At 43.6% G+C, this 18,763-nt stretch overlaps 1 protein-coding gene across 1 annotated transcript in view; it reads right to left on the bottom strand.

Moving 5' to 3' along the window:
• Positions 1-8: 8 nt before the first annotated feature.
• The window catches only part of znf609b (zinc finger protein 609b), a 44,557-nt gene continuing 25,802 nt past the window's right edge, over positions 9-18,763 (bottom strand). Inside the window, exons 3-9 of the mRNA XM_066647356.1 lie at positions 17,490-17,715; positions 10,961-11,048; positions 7,600-9,955; positions 6,911-7,235; positions 5,192-5,569; positions 3,565-3,643; positions 9-2,634 (exon numbers count right to left, since the gene is read on the bottom strand). Coding sequence (XP_066503453.1) covers positions 3,570-3,643; positions 5,192-5,569; positions 6,911-7,235; positions 7,600-9,955; positions 10,961-11,048; positions 17,490-17,715 — 3,447 coding nt within the window. The 3' untranslated portion in view covers positions 9-2,634; positions 3,565-3,569. The remainder of the gene's footprint in view (positions 2,635-3,564; positions 3,644-5,191; positions 5,570-6,910; positions 7,236-7,599; positions 9,956-10,960; positions 11,049-17,489; positions 17,716-18,763) is intronic.

Raw genomic sequence — 18,763 nt, 5'->3', positions numbered from 1 at the left:
TCTCATAAAAAGATTTATTTTTTTTGCCTAAATGTACAAAGGCAAGTTACAGTATTGTATAAAAAGAAATATGGTAATGTACACTTTACATATAAGGACAGTCCAGGAGGGAGCAGGAGCATTTGAGCGATTGACGGCCGAGGAATTATTTCAAAACTAAACCATAAAAAATGTAAACATCCTTTAGTACCAGTGACTGATACTTTGTGGGGAGGGCGGGAGGGGGGACTGTCATTTGGACCGAGACGGGGTGGGATTTGGGTTGGGAAGTCCAGTGTGAAGAATGATGCAAACCATGCAGAAGTGCACAGCTTCTACTGCAGAGATATCAAAGGATGTCGGTCAAGCACCATCTGAGAAGATTCATGGAGTACAGTGGAGACAAACCTGATGGGATCCAACCTCTTAGTCAGGAAATCATCTGAACTCGGAGGATTAGAATGAAGATTCAGAGTCCGATTTTGGTTTCATGTTCTTGCATTGTGAGTTAAAAGAAGCCAGTGCAGGGTTCACAGACACGGAGAATGAAGACCTAAAAATTCTTATGATAGCTTAAGGGTGGGTTTCATATTGCATTTCCCACTCCTGACATGTACCTTGGTGTCCTTCAGCCGAGGGCTTTTTGCTGCTGAAGATGAAAGCGGCGCTGAATGATTTCTCATATGAGACTGATGACGCGGGCCAAGTCATAAAAATCCTTCAGATACATCATCACCCGCAAACCCTTCTTTCACATTCGTGTGACCAACTAAAGGATTTGGGAATCACTTTTCTTTTGTGTGGCGCCATAATATTTGGGTGGTGTTCTGATATCAATTCGAATAGAATCCGGAGTGGCCCCATTGAGTTTCCCAATATAAAAAAATAAATAAAACAATTCAAAAATAAAAGAGTTACACTGACATCTGTACAGAGGTACAGTGAAGAGGTTAGAGGACAATCAGGACAAAAATAACAAAACCCTTAGGAATCGTATTATAACATGTTTAAAACTAGCACTGAAACACCATAAAAGCTGATGGTTCTCCAGTCGCATTGTTAAAATAATTCCTCTGTACATCATATACAGACACCATAGCATGTGTGCAGAGCAAGACAGCAATACAATAGCAAAAAAGGTGTAGGTTCAAAGCTCGATTCGCCTGAGGAGACACCACCACATTTCTAGTGCTATAGTACACCATGCTGACCAACGTGACACAAACCTGCTAAGAAAAAAACAAGGTGGCCTAAGAGGAGGGGGAGAAATAAAATAAAATAAAATCAGGAAAACAAAAACAAAAATCGAGAGCTCGCTTTTGTGGAGCAGCACATCACGATAAGTATCCAGGAAGAGAAGGCCCCATGCAAGTAACCGCAGAGCAAACTGAAATACTGGGCCTCTTCTGGTGTGTGCCCCCCCCGCCCCCAGCCAACAGGTACATGACACAACACAGGCCACACTCACTGCTCTATTAACAACAGCCTGTCGCTCAGTAACCCCTAGGTCCTGTCACATCGCTGACTACTCACTTGAGGGAAGGGGGCGGTATAGAGAGCAAATCTGGCACTGCAAACCACAGGGTGAGGAAATATTCGAAACCAAGCCACAAAGAAGCTGACCTGAGACCAGTCCATTTGCCCACTGTCAGTGATACGCTACCTAAGATGCCTCTGCTAGAACGCTGCAGTGGAGTGAGATGTTTCATTGGGTCCAATTACTCAGCATGACATCCGCTGATAGTCACGTCAGTGGATGAGTAGCACGGCTTGTAAAAGACTAGATGCGCACCAGCCCAACAACAGTGCGGCTGAAAGAGCATAATGTTTGTCAAAAACAGTGATGCAGCCCGACAGCTACTTCAATAAATACGTGAACAAAAACAGAACCACCCGAATCCAGGAACAAAACAATGAAACGTAATCATTGAAAAACATGGATACTGGCTTTTTTTTTTTTTTCCTGTGTAAATATTCATGAAAAAAACGATGGAAACAGATGCTGACCCTCCGGACAATGCTGGGGGAGAGGGAAGAAATAGAAGAGAAAAACAAAAATAAAAATGCAGCCGTGACAGTTACGTTTATGAGACAATGTCAAAAAGAACCAAGAATTTGCACCCCTCACTCTTGTGGATCTAGAACACAACCATCGTGGACATGAGGATGCGAGTTTGAGAAAACAAACCAAAAAAAAATTGCATCATGATAAACTATATTCAGTCTTTATTTCTTTTCACCCACCAGTCTGCGCCTGTCCAGCCACACTCCGCTGCATGTGGGGGGTTAAGCAGTTGGCCATTGGCTTTTGTAGGGATTCTCTTAACGGTTTTATTCTCCTTTTCTCCGTACAAAGACTCTTCGCTTGCTCCTTTTTCACGAGTTCACAGACAGAGTTCAGTGTCTGGCCGGGAGGGGCGGGGCAGGATGGCTTTAAACCTGGTCTCACAGTCCTCAGTGGGGTACGAGGTACGGATGCTAAGAAAACATTGGTCTGCCACACATTCCGGCAGAAAGTAAAAAAAAACAAAACAAAAAAAAAACTAAAAATATAGAAACACCATTCAACTGATGTCTAAATGAGCTCCATAAACTTCCCCATGTGATCCAGTCACATGTGTATTTGTAAAGATGTGGCGAGGCAATCAGGGTTCCCTAGAAGGAAAGAAACACAAACGTGTGTAAACATACTGAGTTTTGAGGCAAGGAAATGCGTGCAATAATTCAATGAATTAAGGCCAATCTTCCATTACAATGTTCCACTGATTCATAAGAGGACGCTGCTCAATCAATGGGCAAGAGCTTCAGATCCTGTCCTTTGGCTTCCATTGTAAGTGTACTATGCATAAAGCAGATACTGCCATGTCCTTGCAAGTGATGGTCAATGATGACTGATCACGTAACAGAGATGCAGCAGACAGAAACAAGGCTGAAAGAGAAAGCGAACGGAAGACATCTGCTTCCGTTCCTCACAGCTGTGAACAACCCTCACTCTACGTTCCCCCAGAAAGGAGAACTGAACATTAATCCAGTCAGAGTGACGGCTCCAAACCAAATATTTAATGAGAAATTGGTCGAGACGTGTGAAATTTCCCTTAAATCAAGTCTCGGACGCCTGCAATATTTTTATTAACCACCAGGGGTTAGCACAAGTCCTCATTATAAAGCCACAGACTTAAACACTTGAGGCTTGAGAGCTGAAAATCTACTGCTGTCCTGAAAAGACCAGCCTCAGTCAGGGGACCTTTAAATAATCATGATGCTTCAGAACAGATGGAGGATTGTGAAAGGCTGAGCGTGTGTCAGAAAGCTTTTTAGTGAGGGGCCTCTGAGCTGGTACAGCAAGTACAGGGACCTCTCATTAAGCTCAGATATCAGAAATACCAGGCCGTCCGTTTCACGGTCTCAGAATAAAACCCAGCTAAAGTGACACCAGAGCCTTCTGTCATGCAAAGGAGTCTTTGCCGATTGTGCTGTGGTTATTGAGGCTGAAATCAAAGGGAAATTCTCAAGAGCTCCCCCATTTCACACAATCTCATGTTTCCTGCTTGCTGAACTGTCTTGTTATCTAGTTGTTTGTCTTACCATTCTCACCTCCGTGCTGGTGGATAAAGGGAGGGGGCTGCGGCTTGCTGACTGGCAACAATAGCTGACGATGACAGGCCTGTAAGTGAGAAGAGGAGGGGGGGGGGGTAAAAATCACATCATTTTGTCATCACCGAGTATAAATATTTCAAATAGTTTAGGAACGCAATTAGGCCAAAATTTATAACTCATTTCTTAGTTTTGTCTATATGATGTAATTCTAATATTGATATGAGCAATAATAAAAACAACAAAGATGACATCATTGACAAATATAAACCTCTTGGCTTTGTCAATAATAATATTTTTAAACTACTTTTAATATTGAGTGTAACGAACAGACGGCAGCGCCCTGTGATAGATGCTGTAAATAACGTAAACTGAAATATTAAAAATGTGTTAAAAAATCATAATTAATCCTGAAACATTTTATATTGTGATATATATTGATATTGAATTATTGTCCAGCCCTAAGCACAATGCAGGTATTTTAAAGGCTAAGCACCAGCGATATGAAAGTGTCAAACAAATAAATACAGTGGAGTTTGAGTTCCTAACTTGTGTTTATTGATAGTCAGAAAACTATCAGTTATTTCTTACTAATTGAAGGAATAAGGTTTAAAAGTCCACTTTAAACGGGCACTTTGGAAAGGACCATCCGCTCACTCCGTTATCTGTAGCTCATTTCACTGGCGCTGTTCCAACAATATGGGCATGTAAGGACACCAACGAAAGGTGTTCAAGAGCCTCTGTAACATGGAGGTAAACAGGGTTAGGACACTCACTTCGCCTGTTTTAGTTGGTGTTAGTTAACGTTAGCTTGACTCACTAAACTCGGTGGCTCAGATTATACTCGGCTACGTAGCTGCATTACGGAGGTTTATAGTGTCGGATGAATTCGAGTTCGACTTCGATCACATTTACAAGAATAACGGTACCTCTACATTTGAGTTTAGCTTATTGCTAGGCTATTGTCATGAATAATGTTGGTTATTTAGCTAGATACTGTCATAACAGTCAGTCATAACGGTGTTTTACCGCGACGCTGTTCAGCTGTTGTCCACCAGTGACGTCACGGTTGCGTTCAAGAATTTCCGTAGCGAGCTCTGGTTTTTTCCGTCAATTTAATAAAATTGTCAGTTTTAAAGCTAAATAAGCTGATATTTTGATTTTAATTCATACTTATATCTGTCAGTAACTAAAATAATGTGAAATATTCATGGAGGTCCATTAAGTGGTGCTTAGCCTTTAAACATCCTCACACAGGGGCCCCCAATCCTGATCCTGGGGCGTGTTACGTATTTCAGTGTTCGCACTGCTTAAAGAAACCTGATACAACTGATAAGCTAATTAGAGGACTAATGCAGCCTAATCTATAATCCACATCTGTAGCATGCCATGATTAATCACAGATGACAATTTAAAGCAATCTGTTTAATCACACTCCCCTTTCAATTGAATCCAATGGACAGGTGCTTCAGCAGTAGATCATTTATAAGTACAGGGAATGAGTGTCTGTGATAACTACATGCTACATATACATTCTGTTAATAAAAGCTCACAGAAATGCAAGATGATTCAGGACCAGGATTCAGAGCCACGTTTTAAATGTAAGAGCGAGGCTGACCTGTGGCATATGACAGATCATACTGGCTAGGCACAAGAGGATAGCCCAGGTGGTGATGAGATGGCATGAGTCGCTGAGAAGGGGACGACCGAGGCCGATCCATGTCTCTTTCCCTCTCCCGCTCTCTTTCCCTCTCCCGTTCCCTGTCCCTCTCCCGTTCCCCTCCTCCACGTTCTCTCTCGTGGGCTGACTTCTCGCTCACTGTGGGGGATTTGCTCTTGTACTGGTTGGCGTGTTGGTGCAGGATGTCCAGGGCTTTGGCCTCCGAGGCGGCCTTGCTGCTTACCGTGGGGCTGCAGCGAGATTTCTCACCCTCCTCCCCACCACCCATCTTGCCACCATAAGGCGAGAACGGGTAACCAGCAGGGATGTAGGAACCTGAAGAAGAAAGTGATAGCATAGGTGTGTGTGTGTTGCATGCCACTCTGTTTAGAACACACTCGCCAAAAGCAAATGTGTACTGGGAAGAAAAGGCAGCAGAAAGGTAATACAAATGTACAGGGTGTTTATATTAAAAACACGTCATTAAAAGCCAGTTTAGGATTTCTGAAACACATCAACTACAAAAGAATAAAAATACAACAAAGATAACTAGCACTTGATATGACACAAAAAGGGGAAGGAAGTTCACTCATGTTTTAATTCATAGACAGAACTTGCAGCACCTCGAGATACTGTACACTATTTATTTTAAGACTTCTGCTTAAAACAATTCTCTTAACTCACTTATGGACTTGCTGTCAATGCCTTTAACAAAGGAAATAAAAAGCAGACAAGCTTTCTCACAGACTCGACACAGAAATGGAATAACTGTCGATATGCTCTAAATCCATGGAGCCTGGCATTAAACTAACAGCTGATAAATGTGTTGCTACAGAGTTATTTCTGCTAGCTTGACTTCACACTTTGCCTTACTGCCAACATCTTTGCAGCACAGTAATGTATATGTAACAACAAAAAAAATCTAGGTTATACTACTGAGTGAGAAATAACTGTCAAATGGCAATTACTATATACCCTTATGGGCACGGATGTTGTGGGAGGCCATGTGGCAGTGAATTTAATTTTAACAACCTGAGCTAGGTGTCAAAGAACTAACCGCTTCATCCTGTGGTTTACAAACACGCGTTTCTCTTATTAAAAACTATAATTCTAAATAGGGTGGTGTTTTTTAACGTGCAGCCTGTCTGATGTGTTGGGGGTGGCTTAGACACACAGAGTAACAAGACTATCCAGTCAAGACTTGGCCAGTTATTACACATTTTTTTCAAATATTTAATAAATTAAGAGGCAAAAGATCCTAAGGCAACAGCAGTTGAGATGCACCGATTTAAATGGACACAGCTCATAAATCTGTGCAATATTTGGTAGCTATGTAAATTGCAAATGTGGTCAGAGCAGAGGGCGAAGTGCGAAAAACTCGACAAGCCATTTGTCATAAGCTAAAGCAAAGATGCTCTTTAATTGCTGCTGATTTTGAACTCTTTCTGTTGACTAGGTTCCACATATTGTTTATTCATGACTTCAAATGTGCACAGAGTGTGATGTGTTATTCAAACAGCTAGTGATGGGTTTTCTAAAAATGATTTTACTGCGATTGAGATCTGTACAAGTTCCAGAGAGTAACCCTGAAATAAATTAGTAAGACAAATGTATTTTGCAATTAATAATTTGCAAGTATTACTTTCATGAGCAACTACCTCACAAATATGACTATACCTGCGTAGTTCTGCATCATGACCGAAGGCATTCCCCTGTATCCAGGATGATTGGGGTCGTAGCCTTGCCCGTAGGGGTAGCCGTGCATGTAGTGCATGTATGGTTGTTGCTGTGCCAGGGCAGAGGAGAAAGGCATATGAGGGTTTGCCCGAGGGTCTTTCCCTACTCCCCTGTAGTCCTCAGAGGAAAGGGCAGATGAACGGTCAGCAGCTTCTTTGTTCTCCTCTTTCGAGCCAGTGTCTTTAGGCCGAGGCCGCTCATCTTTGCTCTTCCTCTCGCGATCCCGCTCTCGCTCTTCATCGACCTGCCTCTGGCTCTCAGGATACTGAAAAACATGGCCATGAAGCTATGATTTATAATCCTGAGTGGGGATAAAATAACTTCACCCTTCATACAGAGGTAAAGCTGTAAATGAGATAAAACTTGGACATATAGTTATCAGAGTTAATTTGGGTGGCCCAAGTTGGTATTAGGTTTTCACTGGAGCTATTAAGCAAAGCAAGTTAAAATCTTGGAATTCTTATACCTTGCCTGTTAGCAATAGCTGCAATATAAGCCTAAATAACACCACATATTTATGATTCCATTACGTAAGTGAAAATAGAAAGAAAAACTAACATTATTTGGTGCCTGGCTTAATTTTGGGATTTTTTTATATATTAAACATGCCAACCAGAAGGGTGCCTTACTTGTCTATACCACATGGCCTGCTCCATGCCTGTCCTGGCAGACTCGAGTCCCGTTTTGGAGTCCTCTTTGCTGCCATGATGACCACCTTCACTGAGCTTCACCTTTAGACCCTCAGCTTGCTGGGGCTGGAGCTTAGCTTCCTCTCCTTTGGGGATGATTACAGACTTGGTTGGCTCAGAAGATGGATCTCTTTGCTTGCTGGGTGCCTGTGGCTTCCCGAGGTCTGAGAGACTGGGGGCTTTTGTGAGTCCTGGGGGTAGAGGACCCTTCTGCTTCCAGTCCTCTTTCATGGAGCCTTCCCTGTCCTTCATATTTCCATCAGCCTTTTTCTCAGCCACCCTGTGCTGCTCAGCCATCAACCTCTGTCGCTCCTCATACTGCTGTCTGTAAGCCGGGTTAGTGTTCATGAGGTGGTTGTGATAGACCTGATCGGGGTAGCTGTAGGGGGGGACGTAGTACTGGCTATAGTACAGAGGCTGCATGTACATGTTGGAGCGTTGCTGTATGACCGAGGCCTGCTGCTGCTGCTGCTGCTGTTGTTGCTGTTGATGTTGTTGTTGTTGCTGTTGTTGATGAGGAGGGCAAGATGCGGTTTCTGTTTTGCGTTCCTCCTGAGGCTCTAGCTTCAACTTCTCCTCACTTGGCTCCGATTCTTCTTCTTTCTTCACCTTTACGACTTGGCCCTCTGTAAGGGGACCACCAGTGCTAGCACTTCCAGGGCTGGGATGGGCATAGTTTGGAGAGTAGTAGTTATCATAGCTAGCGTAATAAGGTGACTCTTTATTGGGTGCCTGTGAGGGAAAGAGAGCCTTTTTGGCTCCTTCCCTAACAGAAGAGTCTTCTACCTTAGACTTTACACCTTCTACTTTACCCTCACCATCCTCGCCAGCGTCTGAGATATCGGAGTACGCAGGGCTGTTTGTCTTCACTGAAGAGTTATCTGCCCCATTTTGAGTGACTACATGGAGAGGCGTGAGCGGCTGTCCACTGCTGTCCATACGGCTTGCTACTCCAATGGACGGACTCGGAGCATTGTCTGTAAAGCTGTAGATCTTGTCTGCCTCTGCTTTAATGCTGGCCAGACGACTCTGGTGAAGATCTGAAGAGCCATTTAGGTGGCCTTCGCTTCTGCTTCCAGGATCAGAGGACTCAGAGTAAGGGCTTTTCCCGTCTTCCGCTTTCCCTCCTTTACCCGGAGGCTTGGGGCTGTCTGCGTCCTTACCGGGATCCTTCTTTTTCTTGTCTTTTTTTTTTTTGTCCTTGGAGGTCCCCAGAACAGGGTTCATTGGCGAGGACTCTCCAGGCACACCCGGCTTTGGCTGAATGCCTTTTAGCTGGGGGCTCTTGGGAATGCCTTGCATCATCGAGCTCATTGCAGGAGGATGGCTAGGGCTCCCTGCGCTGAACTGTGTTTGCTGTAGAGAATACATCTGTTGCGATGCTATGGCTGGCGGCATCGGCCTGGAAGGCTTCATATTCTTCTGTGACAGCTTTTCAGGCTTTGTACTGTTGCTGGACTTTTTGGACTTCTTGTCCTCCAAGCCATCATTGCTGGCATCGTCAGTGAGGGAAGGCCCATCCTCACAGCCATCCATGGGAATACCACAAGCTTCAGCATCCGCTTCTCCATTCTTCTTTTTAGACTTGGAGCCAAACTTCCCAGGAGAAGGGGATGAGCTCTGGGCATCAAACCCTCTTCCTTTAGGAGTGAGCGAACGTGCAGGAGAAAGAGATCCTTTCTGCGAGACCGAGGCTCCGTTGCAGCTCCCCGGTTCCGGGTGGAGAGACGACTCCTCCCCATACTCGCTGTCCCCGTCCATGTCCAGCTTGATGTCATCGTCATTATGAGCACGGGCCTGATGATACTTCAGGCCATTGATGTGCTTGTACTTCTTGTTGCAGTTGGGGTACGGACAGTCGATAAGTACTGGTGAGGGGCAGCTGCGATCTAGGGGAGGAGGAAGACACTCCGTCTTAATGGTGGGAATAGTGAGGCCAGAAGGGGTCACTGCATTGCTAGAGTTAGTTCGCATGCGCTTGTTGCCTTTAGTGTCCTCGGAACTGGAGTTGGGCTCCATATCAGAAGCAGGCTTGTTCTTGCGCTTGCTGGCTGAGGATGGGCTGGCTTTCACATCCTCTGTGTTACTATTGGGCGGGGTCCTCCTCTCAGAGGAGTTCTGACTACCACGCCGACCCTTGCTGTTGGAGCCCGCTCTGGTCTTGCTATTGTTACTGGCCTTATTGTCAGAGGAGTTGCTATTCTCGTTGACCGGGGTGTTGCTGTTGGGACGCATTCTTTTACCTCGGCCACGGCCATTCCTCATCTCCAGGTCACTTGTAGGGGATTCACAGAACCTGTGAATTGGCAGGGAATGTGCAATTTGAATATTATTATAATAGGAAATTAATCATATCCCAACATAGCAAATTAATAAACAGCGAAACCAGAACAAAAAATTTCCAGTCACTAAATCTTCAAATCAAATAAAAACATTGGAGGCACCAGAGATTTACACAGACCATATCTCAGTATCAAAGGATCAGCGGATCAAGAGTGCTTTAATCTGCCTAACAGCAACCGTTTCAAGACGTGTCATTTGAAAGTATTAATAAGAACTGGAAATGAAGCCCCATCTTCTGTAGGCCAAGACTAATTATTCAACAGTTTTAAGCACAGTGGTTGACCTATTCATATTTGTCAGGCTATGAAAAGATCATGATGCATGTCAAATGGATTTTAAAACTTGCAGTCAACCATGTTCAAATGAATAAATCATCATAATCCTCTTTGATGTCAAGCAATTACTGAGTACACCATCAACACTATGTTAATATGCCTCATCACTCAAGGGTGAAAATGGATTGGTACAATATTTGGATTTCTGTCTCCAGCTAGAGAGAGTGTTCTATTCTTATCCCTTCCTGTTAGGCTCAGAGCAGACTGTGTCTGGCCTCCTCCCTGAGGCTTAAGATGAAGTGTGGGGGATACACCTGGCTTACTGATGCTCCCGAGGGGGGTGGGGGGGGGGGCATGTCTAAGGAGAGCTGACAGACAGGCACAGGTTGTGTCTCTGAGAGCTGATAGGGAGCAGTGCAGCAGAGCCAAGGATCTAATCATGCTCCACAGCAGCCCTTGTCACAGTTGGACCAGATTAACTAGCATGGATGGACGGATTGAATAAACGGGATTAGATTATTTTTTATTGTAGCTGCATCTATTCAAAATGTTAACAACATTCTGTGTAATTGAAAGACTTTGCATGAGGAGGTCTTCGATAAACCCTTCCTGCGCCTGCCATGTTTTTTCAAAGGGTTTCATTTTAACGTGAACATAAGAACGCATTATATCGTTATACGTACCTAGGGGGAGCCCAGTCATGACGGGTACAGTCCAGCAGGGTGCCCACGTACGTCTTGTTCCGCCATGTCACATTAACCACCAGCATCCCTATAAAAGATGAAAAGAGGATTCTCATTATAGCAAGAGAACAAGTCCTCTCTCTTTGTCATCTCTACAAAGGCTCAATGGCACAATTATACAGTAGAGTTCTTCCTTCAACCTTGTGAGTCATTCATGAACAGCCACTCTCTCTCCCTCCCTTTCTGTATTCCTCGCACAGCCACCGCAGATGCACCATTCCCATTTAAAACAGATCAAATGGATGTTTCTGAGGGCAGCACTCTCAAAGCAGTCCTCCTATTTTTACTGCCTGCTTCATGATTACAGCAGCTAAGAGGCTGCAAGGTGCACGGTGAGTCATTTCTGGGGGAAAATTGTTTGATGGTGTCCTCCATCTGACTTTGCAGCACTGAGCAGTCCCTGCCTCCACTTCCAGTAGAGGTGTAGTTATTGCGCGAGAACAGCTGAAGCAAATAAAAGGGCATGTGCATGGCAAGGGATCAAAAAGCTCCACTAGACAGGCTTGTTTGGGTGAGACGAGGGCATCACTATGATTTTGTGCTTCCTTCAGAGCGGTAATAATCAACCTGGCCGACAATATATTTATGCACCCTTAGCAGTTCAAAAGACCAAACGGGGCTGTGCTGTGGTGTTCCTTTCAGCACATAATGGTTAATAAACTGCGTGTGGCAGATCTATCCCAGGAACATAGCCTTACAATTACGTCAAGGACTCAAAACACTTCAGCACAACGTCTTAACAGTAGTGCACTCCAAGTGAAACACACACTACCCCAGCTTCCAATTAATCACTTAAACCGTCTCATTTAGACATACCTTAATGAAGCAGAGAGATGTTTATACAAAAGTCAAAGTGATATAAAAACCAGGAGAGGAGTACGTACGTTACTCTTATGGGCACAAACTATTGGTTAAAACGTTGTATTTGTTAAACATCTGAAGACAGATTGAGACATTTACCTCCCTTTACACTCGATCCGAGCCCCACTCACTGCCAAATGTAGCAAATGCAGTCATCCCTTCACTGCTAACGCCGATAAACACCCTCCAACAAAAGCTATAACGTCCTCATAAGTAACGAAACATGTTTTTCTAAAACATACCACGTGTAACACTTTCCACTCCCCTCGTGTCACACAGCCTTCAAGAATGCGAAAGCGAAGCTTACTGCCGCTCCTTTGAAAAATGTCAATGGGGTCACTGGAGGAGCACATTAGCAGAGGCCCCCTCCTCTTTCACCCAGAGTCATTAGTGTTCCTCCGGCCACCTGTCTGAACCCGAGGGCTAACTCGGGGTGAATGGCCAATCATTTCACCTCTCGTGCCCTTCAAAGGCCTCGGCGGAACCAACAGAAGCTTGGCATGCGTCCTCCCCGCGCTCTTACACTCCATTAATAAATACCTCTAAAGCAGTTAAGGGGTTGAGCTCCGGGTCCTTCACGGATCACCAGCACTGCAGTCTTCCAGTTGGACTTTTTATTGTAACACAGCAGTGTTCACAGACAGTGTGTGATTATGCTCACATAAAAAGCCTTGCTCAATTATTGTTTTTGTTTTCTCAGATCCACTCTCTTCTCTTACGAGGTGCTTGCAAGTGACCCATATCTGTCTTTAGGTGCAACCACAACCTGGCCTCGAAAGAACGCACATTTACTGCAAAAATACATTTAATAAAGCAGATCTGGCTCATATTCACAGGAAATCAAAACATTTGCACAGCCTCCACCTTGTAAAAAGAAGCCATGCCTTTCCAAGACTCTCTGCACCAAGGTCACCCGTAGCACACCAGCTCATGCCATGTGTAAAAACGTAAACTGCAGGATTAAACATGGAACGACAGAGCATAAAAAAAATAAAGCTCATGTGGATGTGAGAAATGCGTGGAAGGTACAGCGCGTAAAGGGGGTGACATCAGTATGCTGGCAGACGAGCCGTGGGTCTGGCCTTGTTCTCTGGCACCGGGCCCTTCGCCCATCTCTGAGCACAGGGCTTTCTGGGCTTCGCTTCAAGAGCAATAAACTTTGTGAAGATTTAGGGCTGACATTTCGAGGCATCAGCATGCGCGGCTTGTGAAGGCGGACGCCGCACCACTGCGACCCTGGTGCGCATCAAGCTCCCCGCCAAGAGGATTTGTGTCAGAGTGATGTCTTGAAACATCGCCCGAAATATCTGCCTCTAGCCGTCACATCATAAACTGAAAGCTGTCCTCCCCCCGGTTTATTTAATTTCATATACAAACTCGAGCCAGAGCAAATCGAAAATTAATAAATGAATCTGTGGTTCTTGGTTCTCAAAACTAAACAAATGGATAAAATAAGATACAAAAACTAAGAACGTATTAAAAGAGCTGTTGTTGATATGGAAATACACAACCGTACTTGAGTGATTTAATTAAACACGCTTATTCTTAAGCCTGGGAGATTCATTGAGTTGATGCCAATGGATTATATTGCAAATGGAATCATGCTAATCGATAGCTCCTACCTTCTACAGCCAAGTTCCCCCCGTTCATACGTTGTGATATTTTCACTCTCAGCTAGAGAGGCAGCGTTTATCTCAAATGTCTCTCTTGAATAAATCAGAATTTGAAAAGCTTTGATGATCCACAGGTTCGTGAGCAAAAGCCAGCTTTGCTGATAACTTGAACGTTAGGCAGTGAAAGGAGTATTTGGCATACACAGTCAGGAGCCTTTCAGAAACTCTTTGAATCGGTATCCAAGTTCAAAGCCATACAAAAGAAAGTAAAAATAATGGAAAACACCACTCAAGCACAAGCTGTTCTTATACAAGGTACATCTTGTTCCAGCCATTGCACATTTGAAGCATATTCACCTACCACTGAGGTGCGATTTTAAGGTTTACCACTCATACCTTTAAAAGGCTACCTGTCCTAATGCTCGATTCGTCATCCAGACTCCACCTTCTCCATCAATGACAACACCACAGGACACAAGAAATGGCCAGATTCTATTCGGGTGTCGGACCATTTAATACCAAGCGGTGACTATGGGTCTCTCGTTTTCAAAGAATCAGAAGCCTACCCTGTTGTATATTTGGAAACCAACTAGCCTAGGTATTTTTTTTCTCAAACATCAGCAAGAAAATGAGTTGAGAGACACTGCCATTTACTACAGCAAAGCAGGTAGCACCAGGACATAACGATTCAAGCTTGTGAAAGATGTGGGCAGATAGACGGAGACATCCTTAAGGGAGACGAGCTCAACCGAAAGCCATCTCAAAGTGCTTGAAAGACGTTTTCTCTGCCACAGGATCTTGCTGCTCCACTTTCCACCCACACAACATGTCACCAAGATACAGATCTGCCCGCTTCCGCAACGAGAGAGAGAGAGAGAGAGAGAGAGCGAGCCTAAGACTTCAAAAAGACAGAGGAACCCTGGTGGACCAAGCGCTCCCTCATCCAGAGAAAGACGATCAAATCCAGCACCTGCAGAGCAGACGGCCTCCCCTCCCACACGCTTTCCACAGGAGGAGCAGATGAGAGGAGCCTGGGACCAGCAAGCCCCCTGCCTGCCTCCCTCCAGTAGATTAAGCAGGTGGAGGGCTTTAGTGGCCTGGGGCAGGGATTGTGTACAGCCTCCTCTTTTTTTGGTCACTCCTGAAGCCCTTAAATGTACTGACAGGGCCCTCATGCACACGCTGAGCTATACACTATTTTTGTTTTTAGGAGGACGATCTATCACATGTGCACAAAAATCACTATCATAAAGGATCTTTAGGGGTGTCAGCACTGAAAACAGCACTTTCACTGTTTTGCTGAAAGAGACAAACGGCTGAATATTTTTTGACCAAAGTGACAACACTTTAACCTTTAAATAATAACACTAAGAAATAAGAAACTGATTGTGTGAAACTGATGTTGCAGAAAACATACTGTAGACCACACTATGTTTTGCGTTTATTCAATAGTTTCTCTCATTTATTTGGTTTTAAATTTTAGTGCTGCATTTCACAAGTGAAATTACCAAAGATTGGATTCACAGATAGCTGCCCAAACACACAAGCCACTAATTTACAAGTCAGCTTATTGCACTTTCACTGCATCTGAATGCTACCTCTGCACGTACACCAAAATGCCATAACACACTTGTGTGCGATTTGTTGTGCTATGAATATAAAATGTCATTTTTACTAATTAAAAACAGCAACAAATGTTATTTATATTCTGACATGGGATCGTAGAAAATGCTAGACATATCCTTGTGTGCTGCTGCTCAGTTAACCCACAGTTGGCGCTCTTGGTTATAAACGTAGAATAAATTTGCCCAGTTCAGTAGAGATCAAAAGTGTCCTTTAAAATTGGTGAATGGTGCAGAACTGAATAGCTACGCTGACTGAGCCACCAACAGCACAGCAAACAACAGCAAGTAGGTCAGAATTAGACTAGTATTCTTCGACACAAAGTATCCCCCCCCCCCCCCCCCCCCGAGTAGATTACGTGCAGACATATCTCGCTGAGGTAACATTAAGAACAGATGTTCTTTTGGTTTTTTTTCACAGCAATCCAACAATTTCTTGCCATGCCACTGACAATACTTGGCAAAGTGCTTACAATGTGTTTCAACAACAATTTAGAGTATATCTGATCACATTTATCTTGCAGCAACCTTAATTTTTAAGAAGGTCGCATGCTCCTTTCACTGATTTTGCAAATCTTAAGAATAACAGCACTGTGGAAATGTAAGAACATAAATATTTCCCTATGCCCAAAATATTTTTAATTGCCGGTGTGTGTCACTGCACAGCCCTGACATGTGTATTCAAAAACACAGGCACACATATACACACACACAAGCAAGAGTGGCCTAAAGAGGTGCAGGGTGAATCAGAGACAGTGTGCCCACGGCAGGAGAGAAAGCAAACACTTAAGCGACCAGCACACTCTGAATGCTGATGAGGTGGCTCCTTTATGTGCCGCTGCTTGGAGGATACCGGCAGGCACAGTGTGGGCGGTTTCCACCCGCCGTCTATGCCCACTGTGTGTGTGCGCGCTCTCATTTACGGATTCGATGCTTTTGTGTTCAGTACATGATTCTGCTGCATAACTGGGGCTTTGATGATAAAAAAAATAAAGTGGAAAAAGAACATTGCAGAATCCAAACTTTACACCACCGCTACCAGGAATCCATTAATGCTGTAATTAACTCAGAAGTGGCTTTAAGATAAGAACAGACTGACAATAGCAGCAAAGCAGGACTTTGGATGTCTCTGATTACAACAAAATGTGCAAAATATTGTATTTAAAGCAATACTCCACAAAACAATAAGCAAAACCAAACAGAATTATGCAACCATCAGAGCTGTGTGACCACATACTGCAACGTGAGTCATTAGTTGCTGTCAGATATTTATGTGGTTTGTGAAACTGGATGCAACATTGTTACCAAAATATTGCAGACAAACTTCACTAATAATTGTAAAAATGACTTATTACTAGGGGAGTTTGTTAAAATAATTAATAATTAAATCATTTTGTGTCAGTAATAGCTTTTGGTTAACGGACATCTGTGAAAACATGTTAATGACATAAAAAAAAAAATTATTCTAAAAACCTACGGAACTAACATGTTATTACCATATAAAATATTAACTTTGACACAACTACATACAATGTTCCGAAGTGTTCCAAATACGTACAAATCGAGTTACGAGTAGAGGTGTGAGCAAAATTTCTGATCCAGTTACGAATGTTTTCCCGAGTTACGAAGAGCTGATCGGGATCCGACCGATCGTTGGCGTGGTGTTCGTTCACAAACTCCTCTCGCATGCAGCCACCACGTTCTTCTCACATGTGACCACACAGTATCAAGTCGTATCTCGTTCGCTATGACGTTTTAAGTGGTTTTTGCAAACTTTGTGCACCATGGCCTCCAAAAAAGCCACACAAAAAAAAACGCAATCAAAAGTGCTAAAACAATCCAATTTCCGTTCTTTTAAACGGGGAAAATTCGTTCCAGTTACGAACATTTCCAGGAACAAATTAAATTCGTAACTTGAGGTCCCACTGTACTACTAAATGTAATGCAGCCTGATAACAAAGAAGCACATTATCAGAATTGCATCAGACAAAAACAAATGGTGGGTATGGCACAATGTGAATAATTTAATCTATGTTGTGTTTATCTCCAACATTTCATAAATATTTCAGCCCTGGTCACCCCTTCAGTTTATTTATTTTAAAGAAAAAAAAACCCCTCAACATTCAAAGGCTCCCAATTCACATGCAGAAGCATACGACACAAAAACAGGGCTATTTTCACAGAAAGCAGGACGCCACTCTTCAAAAGCAAAACTAAAGAAACGATCTTCAAACACCAAACCTGTCTTGGCAGACTGACAGCAGCTGAAAATGGTATTATTTTGACTTGATTACTTTATGAAATGACTGCAGTGAAACCACAAGGGCATGGTGGTTGTCATCAGGCTCCAAAAATAATGTCCAGAATTCTTACCGTCCTCTGTCTCCTGCCACACGATGCCCTCCAGGTTGACGCTGGTGCCCGGCTCGCAGGGCCCCAGGCACTCAGGCTCCGTGGCCAAGGCCACATCAGACGTGTTGACAGCCACAGAGCGCGTCCGCACCATGAGCTGCTCACATGGAGAGGCTATGTCAGAGTTTCCCACTGAGGCCAGGAGGTGAAGTGGGGGAGGTGCTGGGGTGGAGACTGGAGACTCCATCTGCAGAAACAAAGACAAAAGCTGTAAATCTCTGGCCTCAGAACAATTTGATTCAAGGAAATGATTAATTACACCATGAAATCTCCATATTTTACCATGAATACATTAATGTTTTTCTACAGAATGAGTATAAACATACAATGAACATATAGATGGTTGGGGAATGCAGAGAATTTATTTGATATATTTCAAAAATCAATTTGAATATACCATCTGCTGTTTGCATTGGGTCCAAATCTCAAAAATTTTTTTATATATATCATCTCCTTTAAAATGTGCTGTTTTGGAGATACCAGGGTGTGTTTAGTCAGCAACAATATGTATATCTGCAGGAAGTCCCTGAATTCCGGTGAGCATCAACAAATTATACCACCATTAGCTTGCACTGATGCCTTTTTATCCCTCTCATTTGTAACAGAGCTCCCAGAGACTGAAGCAAACATTGAGAAGTACCAAGTGAAAAAAAAAAGTTCATGCTCCAGATTCTGGCCCTGACCTGCCCCTCACCGACTGGACCTCATTAGGACGAAGAGGTGCCCTGAGTAACTTAAGCTGTACTTCAGGGAAAGGCTGGGAGCATCTCACAGTGTGAACTTAGTCTAAGTCGTTTAATTGAGAGCCAGGCGGTGGTGGGAAAGAGCACTAGAACCGAGAGTGATTGATTCTACCTGAACTGTACAACCGCCAATATTAACAGACAGGAAACCAGACAGGCAGAGTCTGGAAGGCAAACTCATCTTAGAACTACAAGGTGCAAGTACACAAAGCTTTGAACTCCATACAGCCTGGCAGCAAAGGAGAAATATAAAGGCTTCAGTGTAAAGGACATACTTTAGCAGATGACAAAAGGCATGAAAGTTGAGTTGGAATCCAGGCTCGAATAAAGAGAAAAAAAACATCAAGAGAGGTTTTTCTTTCACGGAAAGAAAGTGAGGCTTGATACAGCCTTGGAGAAGTCCAACAGCATAATTATCACATTCAAGTGAGATCATAACAGGCTCAGAATTTCCATTACTTTTCTTTGCGCTCCCGTGTGAAACTTAACACC

The sequence above is a fragment of the Hoplias malabaricus genome, chromosome 16 (assembly GCF_029633855.1).
Source record: "Hoplias malabaricus isolate fHopMal1 chromosome 16, fHopMal1.hap1, whole genome shotgun sequence".
Taxonomy (NCBI): domain Eukaryota; kingdom Metazoa; phylum Chordata; class Actinopteri; order Characiformes; family Erythrinidae; genus Hoplias; species Hoplias malabaricus.
Note: the sequence above shows the minus strand (reverse complement) of the source record. Positions and strands in the feature narration are given on the sequence as shown.